Source organism: Nyctereutes procyonoides, unplaced genomic scaffold (assembly GCF_905146905.1).
Source record: "Nyctereutes procyonoides isolate TBG_1078 unplaced genomic scaffold, NYPRO_anot_genome, whole genome shotgun sequence".
NCBI lineage: Eukaryota > Metazoa > Chordata > Mammalia > Carnivora > Canidae > Nyctereutes > Nyctereutes procyonoides.
In genome coordinates, this window is record NW_026575020.1 from 29,282,186 (window position 1) to 29,298,634 (window position 16,449).

At 35.5% G+C, this 16,449-nt stretch overlaps 1 protein-coding gene across 1 annotated transcript; it reads right to left on the reverse strand.

Annotated features, from left to right (window-relative positions):
- Positions 1–2,486: 2,486 nt before the first annotated feature.
- Positions 2,487–15,965, reverse strand: SPATA22 (spermatogenesis associated 22). Its single transcript, XM_055334380.1, has 8 exons — positions 15,923–15,965; positions 13,886–14,014; positions 11,644–11,704; positions 11,417–11,512; positions 8,307–8,649; positions 6,007–6,136; positions 5,247–5,344; positions 2,487–2,678 (listed from the first exon to the last, which is right to left on the reverse strand). Exons 1-8 carry the CDS (start codon positions 15,963–15,965, stop codon positions 2,487–2,489), a joined length of 1,092 nt encoding a protein of 363 aa, XP_055190355.1.
- Positions 15,966–16,449: the final 484 nt, after the last annotated feature.

Genomic DNA, 16,449 nt, shown 5'->3' on the forward strand with positions numbered 1-16,449 from the left:
GTGACTGATTACATCACTGATCACACCTGACTATACTTTAGGGGAAGGCGGGGAAGGAGAGAAGTCCATATATGGATGCTTAATCACTGCCTGTTTAGGGAATGGACAGTAGTCTTGTGGGGCTGTAACCTACATTTTGGGAGGTGAAGGAGGATGGTTGGAGAAGCCCTAGAAAGGAACAAGGACTGTGAACATCCTAAAACATCTTACAGTGTAAGAGGTTTTGTCTTATGGGCAAGAAGAAGTCATCTGTGGTCTTTGAACAAAGTGCCACGAAAGACACATATTTTGGAAAGATTCCCAGGGTGGCATAATCTCTCACTGCAACCATTTCTCATAAACGTACCCAAGGGTAGGGACGCCTAGGTGGCTCAGTGGTTGAGCATCTGCTTTTGCCTCAGGGCATGATCCCTGGTCTGCAGATGGAGTCCTGCATCAGGCTCCCTGCAAGGAACCTGCCTTTCTATGTGTCGCTCATGAATAAATAAATGAAATCTTAAAAACAAACAAAACAAACATACTCATGGGGAGACACAAACCTACAGCTAAAAGAAATTATAGATCTCTATGAACCAATCATCAGCAGATGCATAGAAAGTACTGGAATAAAAGATAAATCCCCCAGATTATTTTCTATTTTTTCTCATGCAGAGATAGAAACCTAGACTTTCATTCCACTGAGGTATGTTTAGCTTTTTTAAATCTCTGTAGGAAACCTTAATAACACCCTGCCACCACTCTCCACATGTCAGATTACCTCCTAGTTTCCAGCTTTCTTACTCTGTATTGATCATAAGTCCGTAGCCAATATTTATAACTTTTTCCATACTTCCTCTACGGTTTATCACTTCAGCCACATGGTCTTTTATTTCATTCAGTCTTCATTCCTTAGGAGTCCAAATCCTCAGTGTTCTTGCTTTTATTTGGGTTGTTATAGTTTTCCATTAACTTTTACCAAGTAGTACTCCAAAGAATCTCCTGGGCACCAGGCATGGTCTTTCCTTTTTGTATAGAGAAATCCAATTTTCTGTTATTAATTTGGATTGAATTGCCCTAGACAATATGGTAACTCCTTTATTTGTCTGTTGGTTCAGTAACACACACACAAAAAAAAAAACTAAAATGGCGAACTGGCAGTGCCAGCTTCCAGTAGAATAGAGCCATTAAAGCAATCCTGGTAGAAGCATTCCTTAGGTGCTATACCAGAACCTTCTTGTACACTACTCCAGACTCTCAGACATCTTTCATTTCAGCTGCAGTAACCAGTTCTGCAGACTTCAACAAGCTTCAGGGAGATACAATCTAACTGTATTACCTTACCTTACATCTGCTCCACCTGTTTATTGCATCCTGCCATAGGGTTTTTCTGCTTTCATGGAGTAGAATATCACTAGTAGCCACTTTAATACTGATACATACACAACCTGAGAATGTAAGAGAGTTTAGGACCCATGTGCCAACCCTTAAAAAACAAGTGGCAAGAGGTAAGGAATATATGCTTCCCATTTTCTCTAAGATGGATGGTTCTATGATGCATTTAATCAAGCCTTATTCACTCCAGTAGTGGCTAGCTTAAAAAGCCACTCCAGTTATCGGTTCTCCTTTCTTTGCTATTTACACTCTTTTGTCTCTTCCGGTGAGAAAACAATTTCAAATAAACTACTAGCAAATAAGACTTTGTCCGCATCTTGGGCAACCCAGTCTACAGCGAAAATAAGATCTCTAAACCAGCAGTCCAAAATTGTTTGGTGGGAAGCAAAAATGTTTTGAGTACATTACTTGGTCTTAGATGACAAGTCAGTCCTGCTACCACCCCTTGAATCCCAGACTCATGAATCATGGCTCTGGAAGAAATAGCACCATATGTAGGTTCTTGATTAAAAGTATATACCATATTCTATAGGAGCGTACACCAATCTTTCCGGATGTGATCTCTCAACTGGCATCACAACTGAATCTTTGGTGTAAGGCAGATGCATTTTAGAAGGACAGATATAAGGAAACAGAGAATTAAATGCAAATTATATACAAAAGTGTATATAAATATATACATAAAATACATAGTACATAGGTTCACCAAATATTTGAAGTAATTAAATGACCAGCATAGACTGGCAGCTCCAGTGTAATACTTAGTAGCAGTACTTGGCACCCTTATCATACTCCTGACTTTAGTGGGAATGTCTCTATATTTTTCCCATTAAGCTTAATGTTGGCTTTTGGGCTGATTCAAACACACTATTACATCATGTTAACTACCTATTCCCATTACTTTGAGCATTTTTATCTATAAATAGTTTAATTTTAGCAACTGTACCATTTTCATTTTTTAAAAAAAACTCTTTCTACATTTAAAATGATTGAAATATTTTAATTCAATAAATGAAATACAAAAAAACTCAGTAGCTACAACCATGGAGATGATCGTTTAAACAATAATAGGAAAATGCTTTAAATTATACTATTTAAACTTCCTTCATCACTATTTAAATTTCATTCATTATATCAGTATAGCACTTCATCTCAGCATCCACAATTTTAACAAATGCTTGGAAAGATTTTTGTTCAGAAACAGACGCTGGTCTGACAGAAACACATTTGAAAATATTCTTTTTCTGGTCATAGTTTCCAACACACCTATGAACTCGGCCTCTAATCAGTCTTGGAAGTTCGCGATCCTGTTTTTAAAAAAAAATAAATATCAATGGAGTTATTTACTTCATCTGAATTTCAATTTTTTTAAACTAGTAATATGACCAATTAAATATGAATCACACCAAAATGCTGTAATTCCCTCACCTGATTTAGGGCCCCACCACTGATAAGACCATTACAGCTAGGCATATATGGGTGCCTTATCACAGAGGAAGGATCTTCACTTGGGTAGAGCTTCTTACAAGCTAGTGGGCTGTTGTTTCTTAAAAGACTGAATAACTCCCAATGCAATGGTACATGAATTATTCACTTTATTAGACTGCTTAGAGTTCAAGTTCCAGTAGACAGCTGACCAAGTAGTTCAGACCAACTCTCTAAGAACTAGAACAGCTGGATGAAATATTTAAAAATCTTCTTATAGATACTAGAGAGATATCAATGCAATGAGGGATTAGAGAGGCTCCAATCTAGAAAGTACAGGAGTCCAAAATGGGACTTGACACTTAGGGATGTTTCCCCTTGAGGTTATCTGTCAAGGATAGTCAAGGCAACTGAGAGTATAAGAAACTGAGCAGACCTTTGACAGGCTCCTAGGACTGAGTAATAAATAATGGAATCAGAGGCTACCAAGGAAGAGAGAGTCTAGTCACCACTCCCACCCTCATCCCTGGCTTAGGGGTTGGGACCCACAAGTGCTATGCCTTAATGGGATCAGTAAAATGGAAAAAGACCAAGCAGCATCAAATCCTCTCAATCATGAATAAAAGTAAAGTATTCTGGAAATACTTTCCCCAAATGTCATAAAAATCACTAGTTATAAAAGGTAGTAATGATAATTGCTAAATTGCTAATTGTGTATGTTTATATACATGCACTATGATGCAGTGATTTTACTTCTACATATATGCTCAACAGAAATGTGTGCATATGCACAAGAGACATATATAAGAATATTCACAGAACATTATTCATAACAGCAAAAAATCTGGAAACTCGAATGCTGCCAACAGTAGAATGAAAAGCTAAATTGTTTTACAATGGAATATTGTGAATGGAAATATAAATAAATGGACTATAGTTACATAAAACAACACTGATGAATCTAACAAATATTGTGTTGAGGGAAAGACATAAAAGATGTATCATATAATAGTATTTATATAAGATTCAAAACTAAATAGAATTAATTTGTGATACTAAGTCAGGATAGTAGTTGCTTTTAGGAGACAGGACATAGTGAATGAGAGGAGACACAGGATGAATGGGGTGACAGCAATGTTCTATTTCTTAGCCTTGGTAATGTTCACTTTGGGATATTTTATAGGTACTTCTTAGAATTGTACAATTCTGATTTGTATACTTTTAGGCATATGCTATACTTCAATAAAAAAATTAAAACTTAATAGACTAGAGAAAAATAAGCATTAAAGGTATTATAGAAATTAATAATTACTATTTCTTGATCATTTATGTGTCAGATGCTGTATATTCCTATGTTTTATTATCTAATCTCCAAAATAATCTTTTATTTTATTTTTTTTTAATTTTTATTTATTTATGATAGTCACACAGAGAGAGAGAGAGAGAGAGAGGCAGAGACACAGGCAGAGGGAGAAGCAAGCTCCATGCACCGGGAGCCCGATGTGGGATTCGATCCCGGGTCTCCAGGATCGCGCCCTGGGCCAAAGGCAGGCGCTAAACCGCTGCGCCACCCAGGGATCCCCAAAATAATCTTTTAAAGTAGGAATTAGTCTCTCCATTTTACAGATTAAAAAAACTCAGGAAATTAGTATCTGACTCAAGGCCGCAAAGCTAGTAAATGGTGGAGTAAAAATTGGAATACAAGTCTGATTTCAGAATTAAGGGCTTTTTCAAAATTAATACCAAACTCTTCTACAAGTATGTAAATCTTACAAAATCCCCAGCCTCCTTGGTCACCTGCAGACTTGTCACCAAGAGTCTTTCCTATAACCCAGCCCACTCCTCGCCTTCCTCCACTTTCAGAACCACTATCCCTGCACACTCTGGTGATTATAAACTACTTGCAATTTCCTCTACAATCCATGCTTTCTCTCAACATCATGTCTTTGCATATGCCACCCTCTCACCTAAGAATGCATTCCTCCCACCTCTCTCCTCCCCCAACCGATTTTGGCTTCATTTAGTACTCTTTAAATATGTAAGATAAGACAGATTACATTCTTCGAAAATCTTTCTCTGATCTGCCCATCCTTCCTATCTTTTATATTTATAGCACATGGTACATACCTTTACCATACCATTTATCATACCACAGTGTAACAATTATGTAATTCTTTCTGAAATTATAATAAACTCTTTGAGAGGAAGAGCTATTTAGCACTTTTTATATTATATCCCACTTTGTATCCCTTGCATCTAGCACAGTACCTGGCATATAGCAGGTTATCTATATTAACTGAACAAATAAGCTTTAAGGTAAGAACTGAAGCCAAACAAAATGTTGAAAGTACTACTAAATTGTTAACAGAATTTCTACTGCAATGGAATTACAGCCCACACTTGTATGTTTTGTTGGCACAGGCTTTGCAAGGAATATTTGAAATACTTACTATTTCATAAAATACACAAGACAGAGTATTTTTCCCATCTCGCATAAGGAAATTCTTCGAATAATATGGACCAGGTGTAACGGCTGAATCGAGAACAGCTAAGCAAAATTAAAATGGGGGTAGGGGGAATCAGTGCTGGTAAAATGCAAATAAAATTTAACAGTGAAGAGTGATGTTTAAATAACTATTACTACACCAAACTCTTCTAGTTTTATTTATACAATAATAAAGATAACATCTTTAGAGGGAACAATATTTCTGAAACTGTTTTTATACTAAGGGAAACAATATTTCTGGCCCTCCCCAACTCAGGCATTAAGTCAGAGCCCTTCTAACAACCTTTCCAGTTTTAACATTATCAATTTGAAGACTACTACCATAAATAACCAAATAAATCTTAAGTCACACAAATCAATGACATATCCAGAGTGAAGAAAATCCTAATAAACCATAATCTCCTTTTGCAACTGTTATTTTTAAGATCCTCTAGGTACTGGAATGCGTGGGTGACTCAGTTAAGCATCTGCCTTCACCTCAGGTCATGATCCCAGGGTCCTGGGACTGAGCCCCACATTGGGCTCCCTGCTCAGAGTGGAGTCTGCCTTCTCTCTTTCCTCCTCACCCGTGCTCTGTCTCACTATCTCTGTCTCTCTCTCAAATAAATAAATTTAAAAAAAAAGATACCCCTAGGTATTCCAACAGACATTCAAAACTATTGTTCAAATAGTATTACTGAGGTTTTCTGAAGTACTATACCTACCCAATATTTCAAAAAGAAGTACAGTTTTCTGTGCATGTTCACGCCAGTACTTCATGCTTTCAATAACTGCAGATATAATTCTTAAAGAATTATCTTTTTCCTTAAGCTTTAACTGGTATAATGAGCTTCCCTTTTGAAAAATAAAAACAGCATTAGAAAAACTTCTCATTTTTTTCATCATACTCTTTAACTTTCCACGTAAAGATTCTAGGTCCTTGTGTATAAAATGTATAAAGTATGTTTCAAAAACTATTGAAAATTTTAGTACATCCTTTAGTACATCCTAAATTAAAGACATTAGCACTTTATAGGAAGAGAAACCAGGATACTTGGAGAAAATCAAGAAGAGAATTGTTTGTGTGGACATTCACTCACTCATTTATTTATTGAATTTTTAAGAGAATTATTTATATGGACATTCAGTCATTTATTAAATATTTTTAAAGCATTGTGTGCCAATCCTGTAATAAACTCAGGTGAGTAAAACATAGTTCCTTTCCCTAATGTGTTCATACCCTAAGAGGGGGCCAGACACGTTCACTCATTCTTTCCAAAGGTACTTACTGGCATTTACTATGTGTCAAATGTGGGTAATGAGGAAATAGCACCGTACTTGAAACAGACAAGATATCTCATAGATTTTGCCCTCTAATGGAGGATTCAGAAAATAAATACATAATAGAATATCAGGAATTGATATATACTATGAATAAAAAAACAGGGTAAAAGGATAAAAAGAAACAGGAATTAATACTTTAAATAGGTTATTAAGTGAGGACTAAGGGAATAGCAAAGTTAAAGACCCTGAGATGGGAATGTGTTTGGCATTTTTAAAGATGAACTAAGAATACAGTATGTTAAGGTACTAACCTGCGGGGGTGGGGGGGTAGCACTTCCTTTGTGAGGGTGGGGGCACATCAAACAACACTTGGTGGGACTTTTTCCAACTACAATTACCTTCCTTCCTCCTCCCCTTCCTAACCAAGACATGAATGCCTCCCACTGAGAGCTACTGCCATAATATGCAACTGTTACTCAGGTAACTATATCCTATCATTCTTGTGTTCAAGGAAACATAAGGTTGAAAGCCACTATGATATATACTGCATTAGTCAGGTTTCTAGCAAAAAAAAAAAAAAATTTACTCCAAATGGCTTGTTGAAAAGACTTCTTATGGGTATATGGGCAGAACAAATACAGGGTATTTAAGCCCTCAAACCTAACAACAATAAGAGACTTTTGTCATTCCTAGGCTGAAAGGACAAGGGAAGAAAATAAAATCACATCTGTGAAAGCTGGACTCATGGAGGGGCTATATCATTTAGGAACAACTACTGCCTACAACATAACAGTTAAAAAGGGAGAAAATGGGAAAACCCAACCTCCTCTCCACCCTCTGATTTCCTGCCAGTGACTCTCACTGGCTGACCCCTAACAAGAGCTAGCCTAGTGACCTCAGGATGATGCACTATGCAGGACAACTCATCTTTCCAGAGCACAGAGAAGACAGAGAGTAAAAATTCTATTGGACCAGGGGACAAGGAAAGAAGGTAGTGAACAACTAGCATACATAATATATAAAAGATATTTACAAAGAACAATTGAAGAAAGGAGTGGTGAGAGGAGGAAGTAAGACTGAAGTACAGGTATAGGGAAAAATATAAACCAAAGCAGAGTCATATTACAATGCATATCATGTTCAGAGAATCGTGAAGGGTCTGAAATGACTAGTCTATTAGAGAATTTGTAGATTATGGAATATGAAGCTGGAAAGATAAACTGTGGCCTGCAGTCCAAATCTAACCTGTTTTTGTAAACTTTTATTGGAACACAGCTAAGCCTATTCATTTATATATTGTCTATGGCTGTTTTCAAGCTACAATGGCAGAATTGAGTGTATAGCTAAGAAAGGCCATATGACCCATGAAGTAAAAAATATTTTCTATCTGACCCTTTATAAAAAGAGTATGCTAACCCCTATAATAAAAAAAAAAAAACTTAGACTGACATATGAAGAACTGGGAGAATTTCTGTAAGTAATGGATAAACTCTTATCATCTCCATAATCAGTCAACAGTGAAATTCAGAACCCGGTAGGACACTCTAAAGCGACTATGAAAAGGACCAGCCACTCACAACCTCTAAGGAAATATTTTGGAAACATTTATATGCACCAATGAAACTAGATATTTGTGTTTATCATGAAATACATGCCATTACATTGATTTTAAATGCTCTTATCTTTGTTATCTAAATATTTCATATTTTTAAATGTAAATATTCCATATTTAAAAGTTTACCTGGAGAGTGCTTTTTTCTGGAATATCATCCAACATTTTCTTCTTAAACTGATTTTGTTGAAAGTTAGGCTTAACTGCCTGTAATGCACTGTTTTTGTCTAGACCTCCCATTGTAGAGCCAGGTATTTTTGAGGAATGTGCTTGTCTGAGTACTTCAGTTTCTCTTTGGTGAGATGAGTTAGGAGGTTCTGATACTCTTAACTGTTTCCCTTGTTGAGTTCCCCAACTCCTTGGACAAGAATTTATTCCATCATTTGCCACCAGGTTTGTTCTTTCGCACTGAGGCCTAACATCATTTCTAGCCCAAGTTTTCCAGCTGGTCTTTTTGTTGCCATCTCTGTAGCTGTAATAGTTTGTTTTTAATATTAAGTTTGTTTCTATATATTTTAATTTTAAAAAATTAATAGTGAAAAATTGTGGATTATAAAGTACTTTGTAACTACTGATTAGTTAGAAATTCCAAATACATTTTCACAACAACCCTACAATACATTATACTTCTCTTTTTAGGTGAGGAAACTGAGAGAAGGAAGTAACTTGCCTGATGTTATACAAGTTACTATCAATCTGGAACTCTGAGAATCCTAGTCTCCCAACTCAGAGCCCAATGCTAAAAAAGTATATTTTTAAACTACATAAAAGCTTTCATACGACAGTGGTTGTCTCTGAGTGGTAGGAGTCTGAGGATATCTGCCTACTTCCTTATATGTTTATTTTACAATTTTCTACAAAGTAAAATTTTAATAAGCTAAACTATGGCTTAAAGGTGATTTTAAGTCACAAGGAGACACTGGGTGTTATACTGTATGCCAACAAATTGAATTTAAATATCTTAAAAAATGAAAATAAAACAAATTATAAGAAGAATAAATATAGACAGTGTAGATAACATTTGATTAGAAATTTTGTACTTTTACTATATAGCTTTAAAGCCTGACTTATGAATCTGTTGCAACATTTTAGCAGCTACATTAATCTAAGTGAGTTACATTAGCTGATGAGAACATGAAGTTAATAAGGCCAAAATCAAAAGTATAATCTCTAAGCAGATTAGTTAAGAGTTCCACAGGGAGAAACTAGTCCAGGTCACAAATTCTTATTTCTGAATAATTTTCCTGAAAAATATCACCAGTATCACAAGGGGGCAAATAATGCAACTCATCCCTTGTTAAAGAAAATAATCCAAAGAAAGGTCCAGGTTCCCTAGCTACAAGGCACAAGTCCAGACTGTATGGGGCCTGAAGCATGTAAAATGTGGCCTCCTTAATTAGATGCATAATTAGGTATGAAAATAATGAGAAAAGAAATCACAAATAATTTCAAACTTTTAAAAGTTGATGGATATCACAAACATCACAATATCCAGGAAAAATATTACTAGTATTTTTATTAATTAACTGCCTGATACACCTCTATAAAAATTCTTCCTACATTAATAACCTATTCACATGACAATTTTATTTTCAATAGAGAGAACAGAAACCAAAATTTACCTTTCCTCTTTTATAGCTATGAAAATTACATTTCTTATCAGTTTAGTAAAGTTTCTTTCTGCTTTACAACTCATTGGTAAACAGCACATCTACAAGTTCCTCCCACATTTTTGTCTAGGAGGTGGTCCTGGCCTGGGGACAAGTCCTGGAAGAACTACAGTCCTTTGTTCTTCCCGGGTGAGCACACAGAACATCTGGCTGTTTCAGCAGCCAATTCAGCTCAGCCAGGTCCTCAACATCCAACCAGACCATGAAAGGTGCTTAAGTTGTAGTGGCTTCTGAGCAGGGCAGAATAGTGTTTCCTTTGGATCCTTTTCCTTGGATCTAGGCATCCAATGAGATCCCCCAAGAACAAACTCTTATTGGGGCTACATGGATATGAAGGTAAAGCACAGGTTCTAAACCTAAGCACAGAACGAGTTAAAAGAGCTTCAGCAGATAACCAGCTGCCTAGTTGGGTTTTCTACTTTTAGAAAGTTGCTCCTGGATTTCTGTTGTTATATTCCAACTGTCTAGTAGATTATCTATTATTTCAAAATGGAATATCTGATACTGTCTGTCCAGATTACAATCTGTTGCCTAATTCTCTAATGCCAATCAAAAATGGGTTTTCTTGTAGCACCTGCAGCTGAAACTGCCTCCAAGGACCATCTCAAATCACTGAATGGCCTAGTTAATAAGCCCTGGTCCTAAAGAAAGTAACTAATTGGTTCTGAGGAAATTAGCATGATCAAAACTAATTTTAAAAAATACAAACTTTTGATGTATTTATTAACTATTAAAAGTTTCTCCCCCCCAAAAAAAAAAAACAAAAAATAAAAAAATAAAAGTTTCTCCCCTTTAAAAAATATGGTATCTCTAATAAAAGTGAAGATAATATTAAATTTACAGGATTGCTGTAAGGATTATTAAAATAACATATCAAAAGCACTAAACAAGACTGATACATGATATATATTTGATGTTGTTTTTCCAATACTTTGTTCCCAATATTAGTTCCTTCAGTAGTTACTAGTTACTCAATACTAAAATCCAACCTAACCAATAATCCATATCCTTTTCCTATCTATTTTTATTATTTAAGGATTAAACTTAGATCCTTATGGCAATGATCCAGAAGATGGTCCTCTTCATTTCCTGTGTACCTGCCATTGTTTATGCATATGCATTTTGATCATCTTTCTTTCTTATTCTGTTCTGTTTACCATGGAGCTGACTGTCTTACTAGGGGGTAAAATTGACTATTCTATTTGGTTGTCAATTTCTAAGTATATCCAACACTAAAAGACAATTATTCCTGACTCTTCACCTATTATCAATTAGATTATTAATGATTCATAGCAGGGTGATAAATATTGGCAGAAATTTCATTATAAAATGAAGAATTCTTTGGAAACATACTGACAAATTACCTATTTTTAAAGTTTTATATACCATTTTTAAACTTCCTTTATAAAAACATAGCTTATACTGCTATGGCTAGTTACTATTAAGTATAAAAACTTCCTAAATGTAATTTTGTCTGAGAAAGGAAGAAGAGAAGGAGGAGAGGGAATGAAGGAGATAAAAGGTGGGGAAGGAGAAAGTATAGAAAAAAGAAATCTTAAGTAAACTCACCTCCAATGACTTTTGCTTCTTTCAGTATTTGATTGAATAGACTTAGACACAGAATCTTGACTTCTCAGAGGATGAGAAACTGAATGTGGTATTTCCCTTTCAAAGAAACATGTCTTATTAAATATTATTAGTTTGTTTCCAAACTAAGAAATGTGAAATATACACTGAAGAATAACATCAGTCAGTAACAGATACATAAAGTCACTGGTACACATTTTTCCACCTACCCTGTGTTCATTGTTTTCATTAAAGGAGGCAACTCTGGATTCACAGCTTCCCAGGCCCAATCTCAAAAGATACAAGTAACAAAGATAAAAAGTAAGATAGGTACCTTTTAAAAAAATAATTATTTCATACGTATTTAATTGGTGGGAAACTAAAAGTTTGAAGAAAAGGTCTTGAAAATATGGATGTGTTCAACAGTACTTTGTTGTGGAATCTGTCACAACCTACCTTATTAATTTTTATAGGTGTCTTTCTTCCCCATTGTATTTTAAGCAAAATTAATAGTTTGTATCTTTTCCACGATCAATTCTAGTGCAGTATCTTGTACTTTGTAGTATAAATTCATTGTAATCAATGTTTCTTAAATTTTTTTGACCCCAACCCACGGCAAAAAATAATTCATAAAAAAAAACATCATAGCCCAGCACATATGCGCGCATATATATATATATATATATATATATATATGACAAAGGAGTGATGTGTGATGCACTCTGTGTGTGATGCACTCTGTATTTTCTATTCTCCTATTTCTTTCTTTAAAGAAGCAGAGCCATATATTAGTAAGTTTTTTGAAAGCAGAGACCATATCTATTACAGACATAAATGTTTCCTGACCAGACTAATGGATCAAGATAAAACTTGAAAAACACTGATCTAGCCTTATCTCTTACCCAATGTAAGACTCTTACTACATCTCTGACAGATAGTAATCCTGCTCAGAACTTGGACAGTTCAGTACTTCAGGAGGATGAACATTTCCCTATGGAGTAGCTTCAAATGTTATTTTTCTAGGACAACATTCATGCTATTCACAAAAACATTTTTTTTGTTAAATTTTTTTTTAAGATTTTATTTATTCATGAGAGACAGAGAGAGAGAGGCAGAGACACAGTCAGAGGGAGAAGCAGGCTCCATGCACCGGGAGCCAGACGTGGGATTCGATCCCGGGTCTCCAGGATCACGCCCTGGGCCAAAGGCAGGTGCTAAACCGCTGCGCCACCCAGGGATCCCCACAAAAACATTTTAAATGTCAGAGAATTTTTTAGATGGCATAGGATAACTAGATAAATGCCCATTTATGCATATCCATGTGAATTTTTATGTTTTATCCATAAAAATGAAAATAATCTTTTATCCATAAAAATGAAAATATAAAATTCCTACTATGAATTCCTCAAATGTAGAAGAAAAGAAAAGAATCATAGCTTTACAAGCAGACTAAGGCCTATGGCTGCATGCTGGATGGAATTAACATATGTATATCTCAAATATATATATTTTATTAACATATATATCAAATACATATCAAATACATATTTGTTAAGTATATATAAAAGTATAACATATAATATATAGAGAAAGAGAGATTGATTTTAAAATTCTAGTTGCAAAAGATCCTATGAAAGATTTTTAAAGTATGCTCAAAAACCTATAAATGTATATAACCAGCATATATTAAGTATATTTCAGAAAGCCTGCCTGTCCATGCCTTGTTCTGAAGAGAAATAAAAGGTCAGCAGATAATAAGACCTCTCAGCACCCACCACCACAGCTAATTGTTGCAGAGATGAGAGGCCTAATAATAAAGCTAAACTAGAATTTTAATGACCTTAACTGAACCAAAGCTATGTCTAAAATTTAATCAAAAGATATAGAAGGCAATCAACAGTGGACTCTGAGAACTAGAACTCAAAGGCTATGTTGACTCCCAGCAAGGACATGGGCTAGTTGAAGCTATAAGGAAGCCAACTCGATGAGAGAAATGAAGCAACAAATGAAGAAAGGCAAACATATTATCAGAAGAGAAAAAGGCCAAGCAGTAAAAATTTCAGGTTTCTATCCTTCCTAAGGTCTAAATTTTCTCTCATTTTTCCTGTGTTCACATGCACCTATATCCCAATTCCTGAGGTAACTAACCCATTCTTTATCACCACATGCCTAAGTCACAATATCCATATAACTTGGAAAAGAAAAAACAAATCTTTACAATGTGAGCTACAACTTCATTAGAACAAAGTCTCCAGATCTAAGATACTCCATTTAAATGCGAAGCCACCCTTGTAGACAAGGAAACTCAAACTACTGTACTGGAATGTTCAGAAAGAGCCAAGTAATCCCTATATTTGGATAGGGGAAAGAAGAAAAAAAAAACCTTTCTATTTCCGTTATAATAAAATAAAAATGGTAATTTTCTACATTCCTAATTCTTATTTTCTGAAAATTTTCACCTTATTTTCTTACCTGGTGGTAGAGGAGGGAAATCATAACTGTCGGAAGCAGTACTGACACTTGGATCATTTGTAAGTGGATTGGAAGTTAATGGCTGTCTATTCCTCTTCTTCTGATTGAACAATGGTACAGGCAAACAGCCTAAATTCAATGTACCAATAAATTAGTACATAATAGGCAAATAATCAGGTCTAGTTATAGGATAACTGAGTATAACAACTACTTTGTCTACTTCTATGTGTTATTTTATATTTATTACAGATTTATTTCTACATCTTTGAATTGGTTTTTACATTCTTTTTAAGGTCCCAAATAACCTCATTTGTCTCTATAACAACTCCTTTCCTGTTCTACATTAACACTGGTTTAATTTATCTTGTTTGGAAGTAATTCCCATTTCCTTCCTCACCCCTCAACCCTTTCCAAATCCACTTTTTGTTTTCCTTATTTTTCTTCTGCGCTTGCTTATTACCATGTCAACTGGAGGGGACCCTGCAAGTACAATAGAGGTGAAGGAGAACCAAACTCTAACCCATGCTTTCTAAAACACTAGGCACTCTTTGGACTATGAGAGCACACCCTTTAAGGCCATGGTTCTCCATCTTTAGTTTGACTAAGATTTACGTGGAATTGTGCTTAATATGCCAGTTCCTAGACCTCGTTCTCATATATTTTATTCAACAGATTTAGTTTAGAACCTAAAATTCTGGGCAACCCAGGTAGCTCGACGGTTTAGTACCGCCTTCAGCACAGGGTGTGATTCTGGAGACCAGGGATCGAGTCCCACGTTGGGCTCCCTGCATGGAGCCTGCTTCTTCTCCCTCTGCCTGTGTCTCTGCCTCTCTCTGTGTGTGTCTCTCATGAATAAAAAAAATAAAACAACAACAACAACAAAAAAAAAACCCTAAAACTGCAATTTTAGCATGCACTCCAGGTATCTGTAATGCATATTTTCTGTGGATCATTTTGAGAATGCTTCAAGTGGTAATACTCACTCCACATGAGCATAAATAAATATTACTTCCAGGCCCTCCAGATGGGAGGCCTGAGATCTCAGGTCAAGCAAAAGAAGGGATCTCAGATCTCAGACCAAAAAAAGGGGTCCGAATAGCTTGCACGGTGCCTAGATAGGACCCAAGCTTCCTAAATCTCAGTTCAGAGATCTTGCCACTCGATCATACTCTAGTTGGTCCATCAAATTGTACTATGGGAAAATATAGACTCTGTGATAACTGTCTGAGAAAAGGCTGGGAAAATTATGTGAGCTCTGAAATCAGACTGCCTGGGTTTGAATCACAACTTCAAAGTATAAACTTGAGCAATTTCCTTAAGTCATTGTGCTAATATGACATAACAGAGAAGCAGTCTAATCTGGTGATTAAGAGCATGGATGCTAGAGCCAGATTCCCAGGTTCAAATGCTGGCCCTGCCACTTCATAATTTATTTAACCTCCCTGTGCCTCAGTTTCTCATCCAGGAAACAGGGATGATAATAGTAATGCCTATCTCAGAGGACTGGTGTGAGGATTAAATAAATTAATACATATAATTAAATGGATAGAATACAATACAGCCACCATAAATAATAGCTATTCCTGTCTTCACTGTGCATTATCATCAGTCCCCTGGTTCTCTTCATTCTACTAACTAATAAATTGGGTAAGCAGAAATGGCAGGGTAAGTTGTTAGGGAGATAGAAATGCTTCTGGAAATATTTTAAATAAGTCACAAATACAAATAGAAATAAATCTATTTCTTTGTTTTCAGCTTAAAAGTGAAAAACAACTCAAGTACATAGGGTTTCTAGAAAGAATACTAGGGTAAACCCAGGAATATTTCATTTTACTCCCACCTCTATCACAGGTTTTGTCTAAGTTATTTTAGTTCTTTGGACCTAAAAAGTAAAGAGGCTAGACTGTATGTTTAAACTTTTTAAAAGGTTCCTTCCAAAATGTTCCATCTATAAACTACACAAGGTTTACATGGTATATAAAAATATAGAAAAACTAAAATAAAAATGTAATAAATATTATAGAATAAAATGAATACCTGCTGTACTTCGAGTTGAACTTTCACTTGGGTTTCTCTTCATTTTCTTCAATACCAAAATCTGAAACTTTTCTTTAGCAATCCAAATTTACAAATGAAGCTGACAAAACCTTCAAAGAAAGAAATTTGTAACTCCTATGGTATCCACAAAAAATCAAGTTCCCAGCCTAGTAATTCACCGAAATTATGATTTAACACTCTGGTGTTATGCTATATGTTGGCAAATTGAACTCCGATTAAAAAAAAATTAAAAAAAAACACACACACACACACCACTCTGGTTTCAAATCTAATAAGGGAAATACTTTACAGAATCTTTTGCTTCCTGAAATAAGAACTTATCATCTATTTCTCCAACTTTGTTAGGAATGGATTAGGACTGGGGTGGCTAAAACCTGGCTTCCTAAACATACGCGGATTCTCACGCAGTCTACATCATGTATCTCAGGACCAAGCACCCACAATGAGACAGTTCTGAACCAGAATTACAAAGAAGGGAATGGACTACAACACGGGCAAAGCAGTGT

Bases quoted from the DNA above. Each gene is read 5' to 3' on its own strand.
- SPATA22 (XM_055334380.1), bottom strand. From the start codon at position 15,965: ATGAAGAGAAACCCAAGTGAAAGTTCAACTCGAAGTACAGCAG. The intron at 14,015-15,922 runs GTATTCATTTTA...CATTGAATTTAG, and splicing joins TTCAACTCGAAGTACAGCAG to GCTGTTTGCCTGTACCATTG. The intron at 11,513-11,643 runs GTAGGTGGAAAA...TTTCTTTGAAAG, and splicing joins ATGAAAACAATGAACACAGG to GGAAATACCACATTCAGTTT.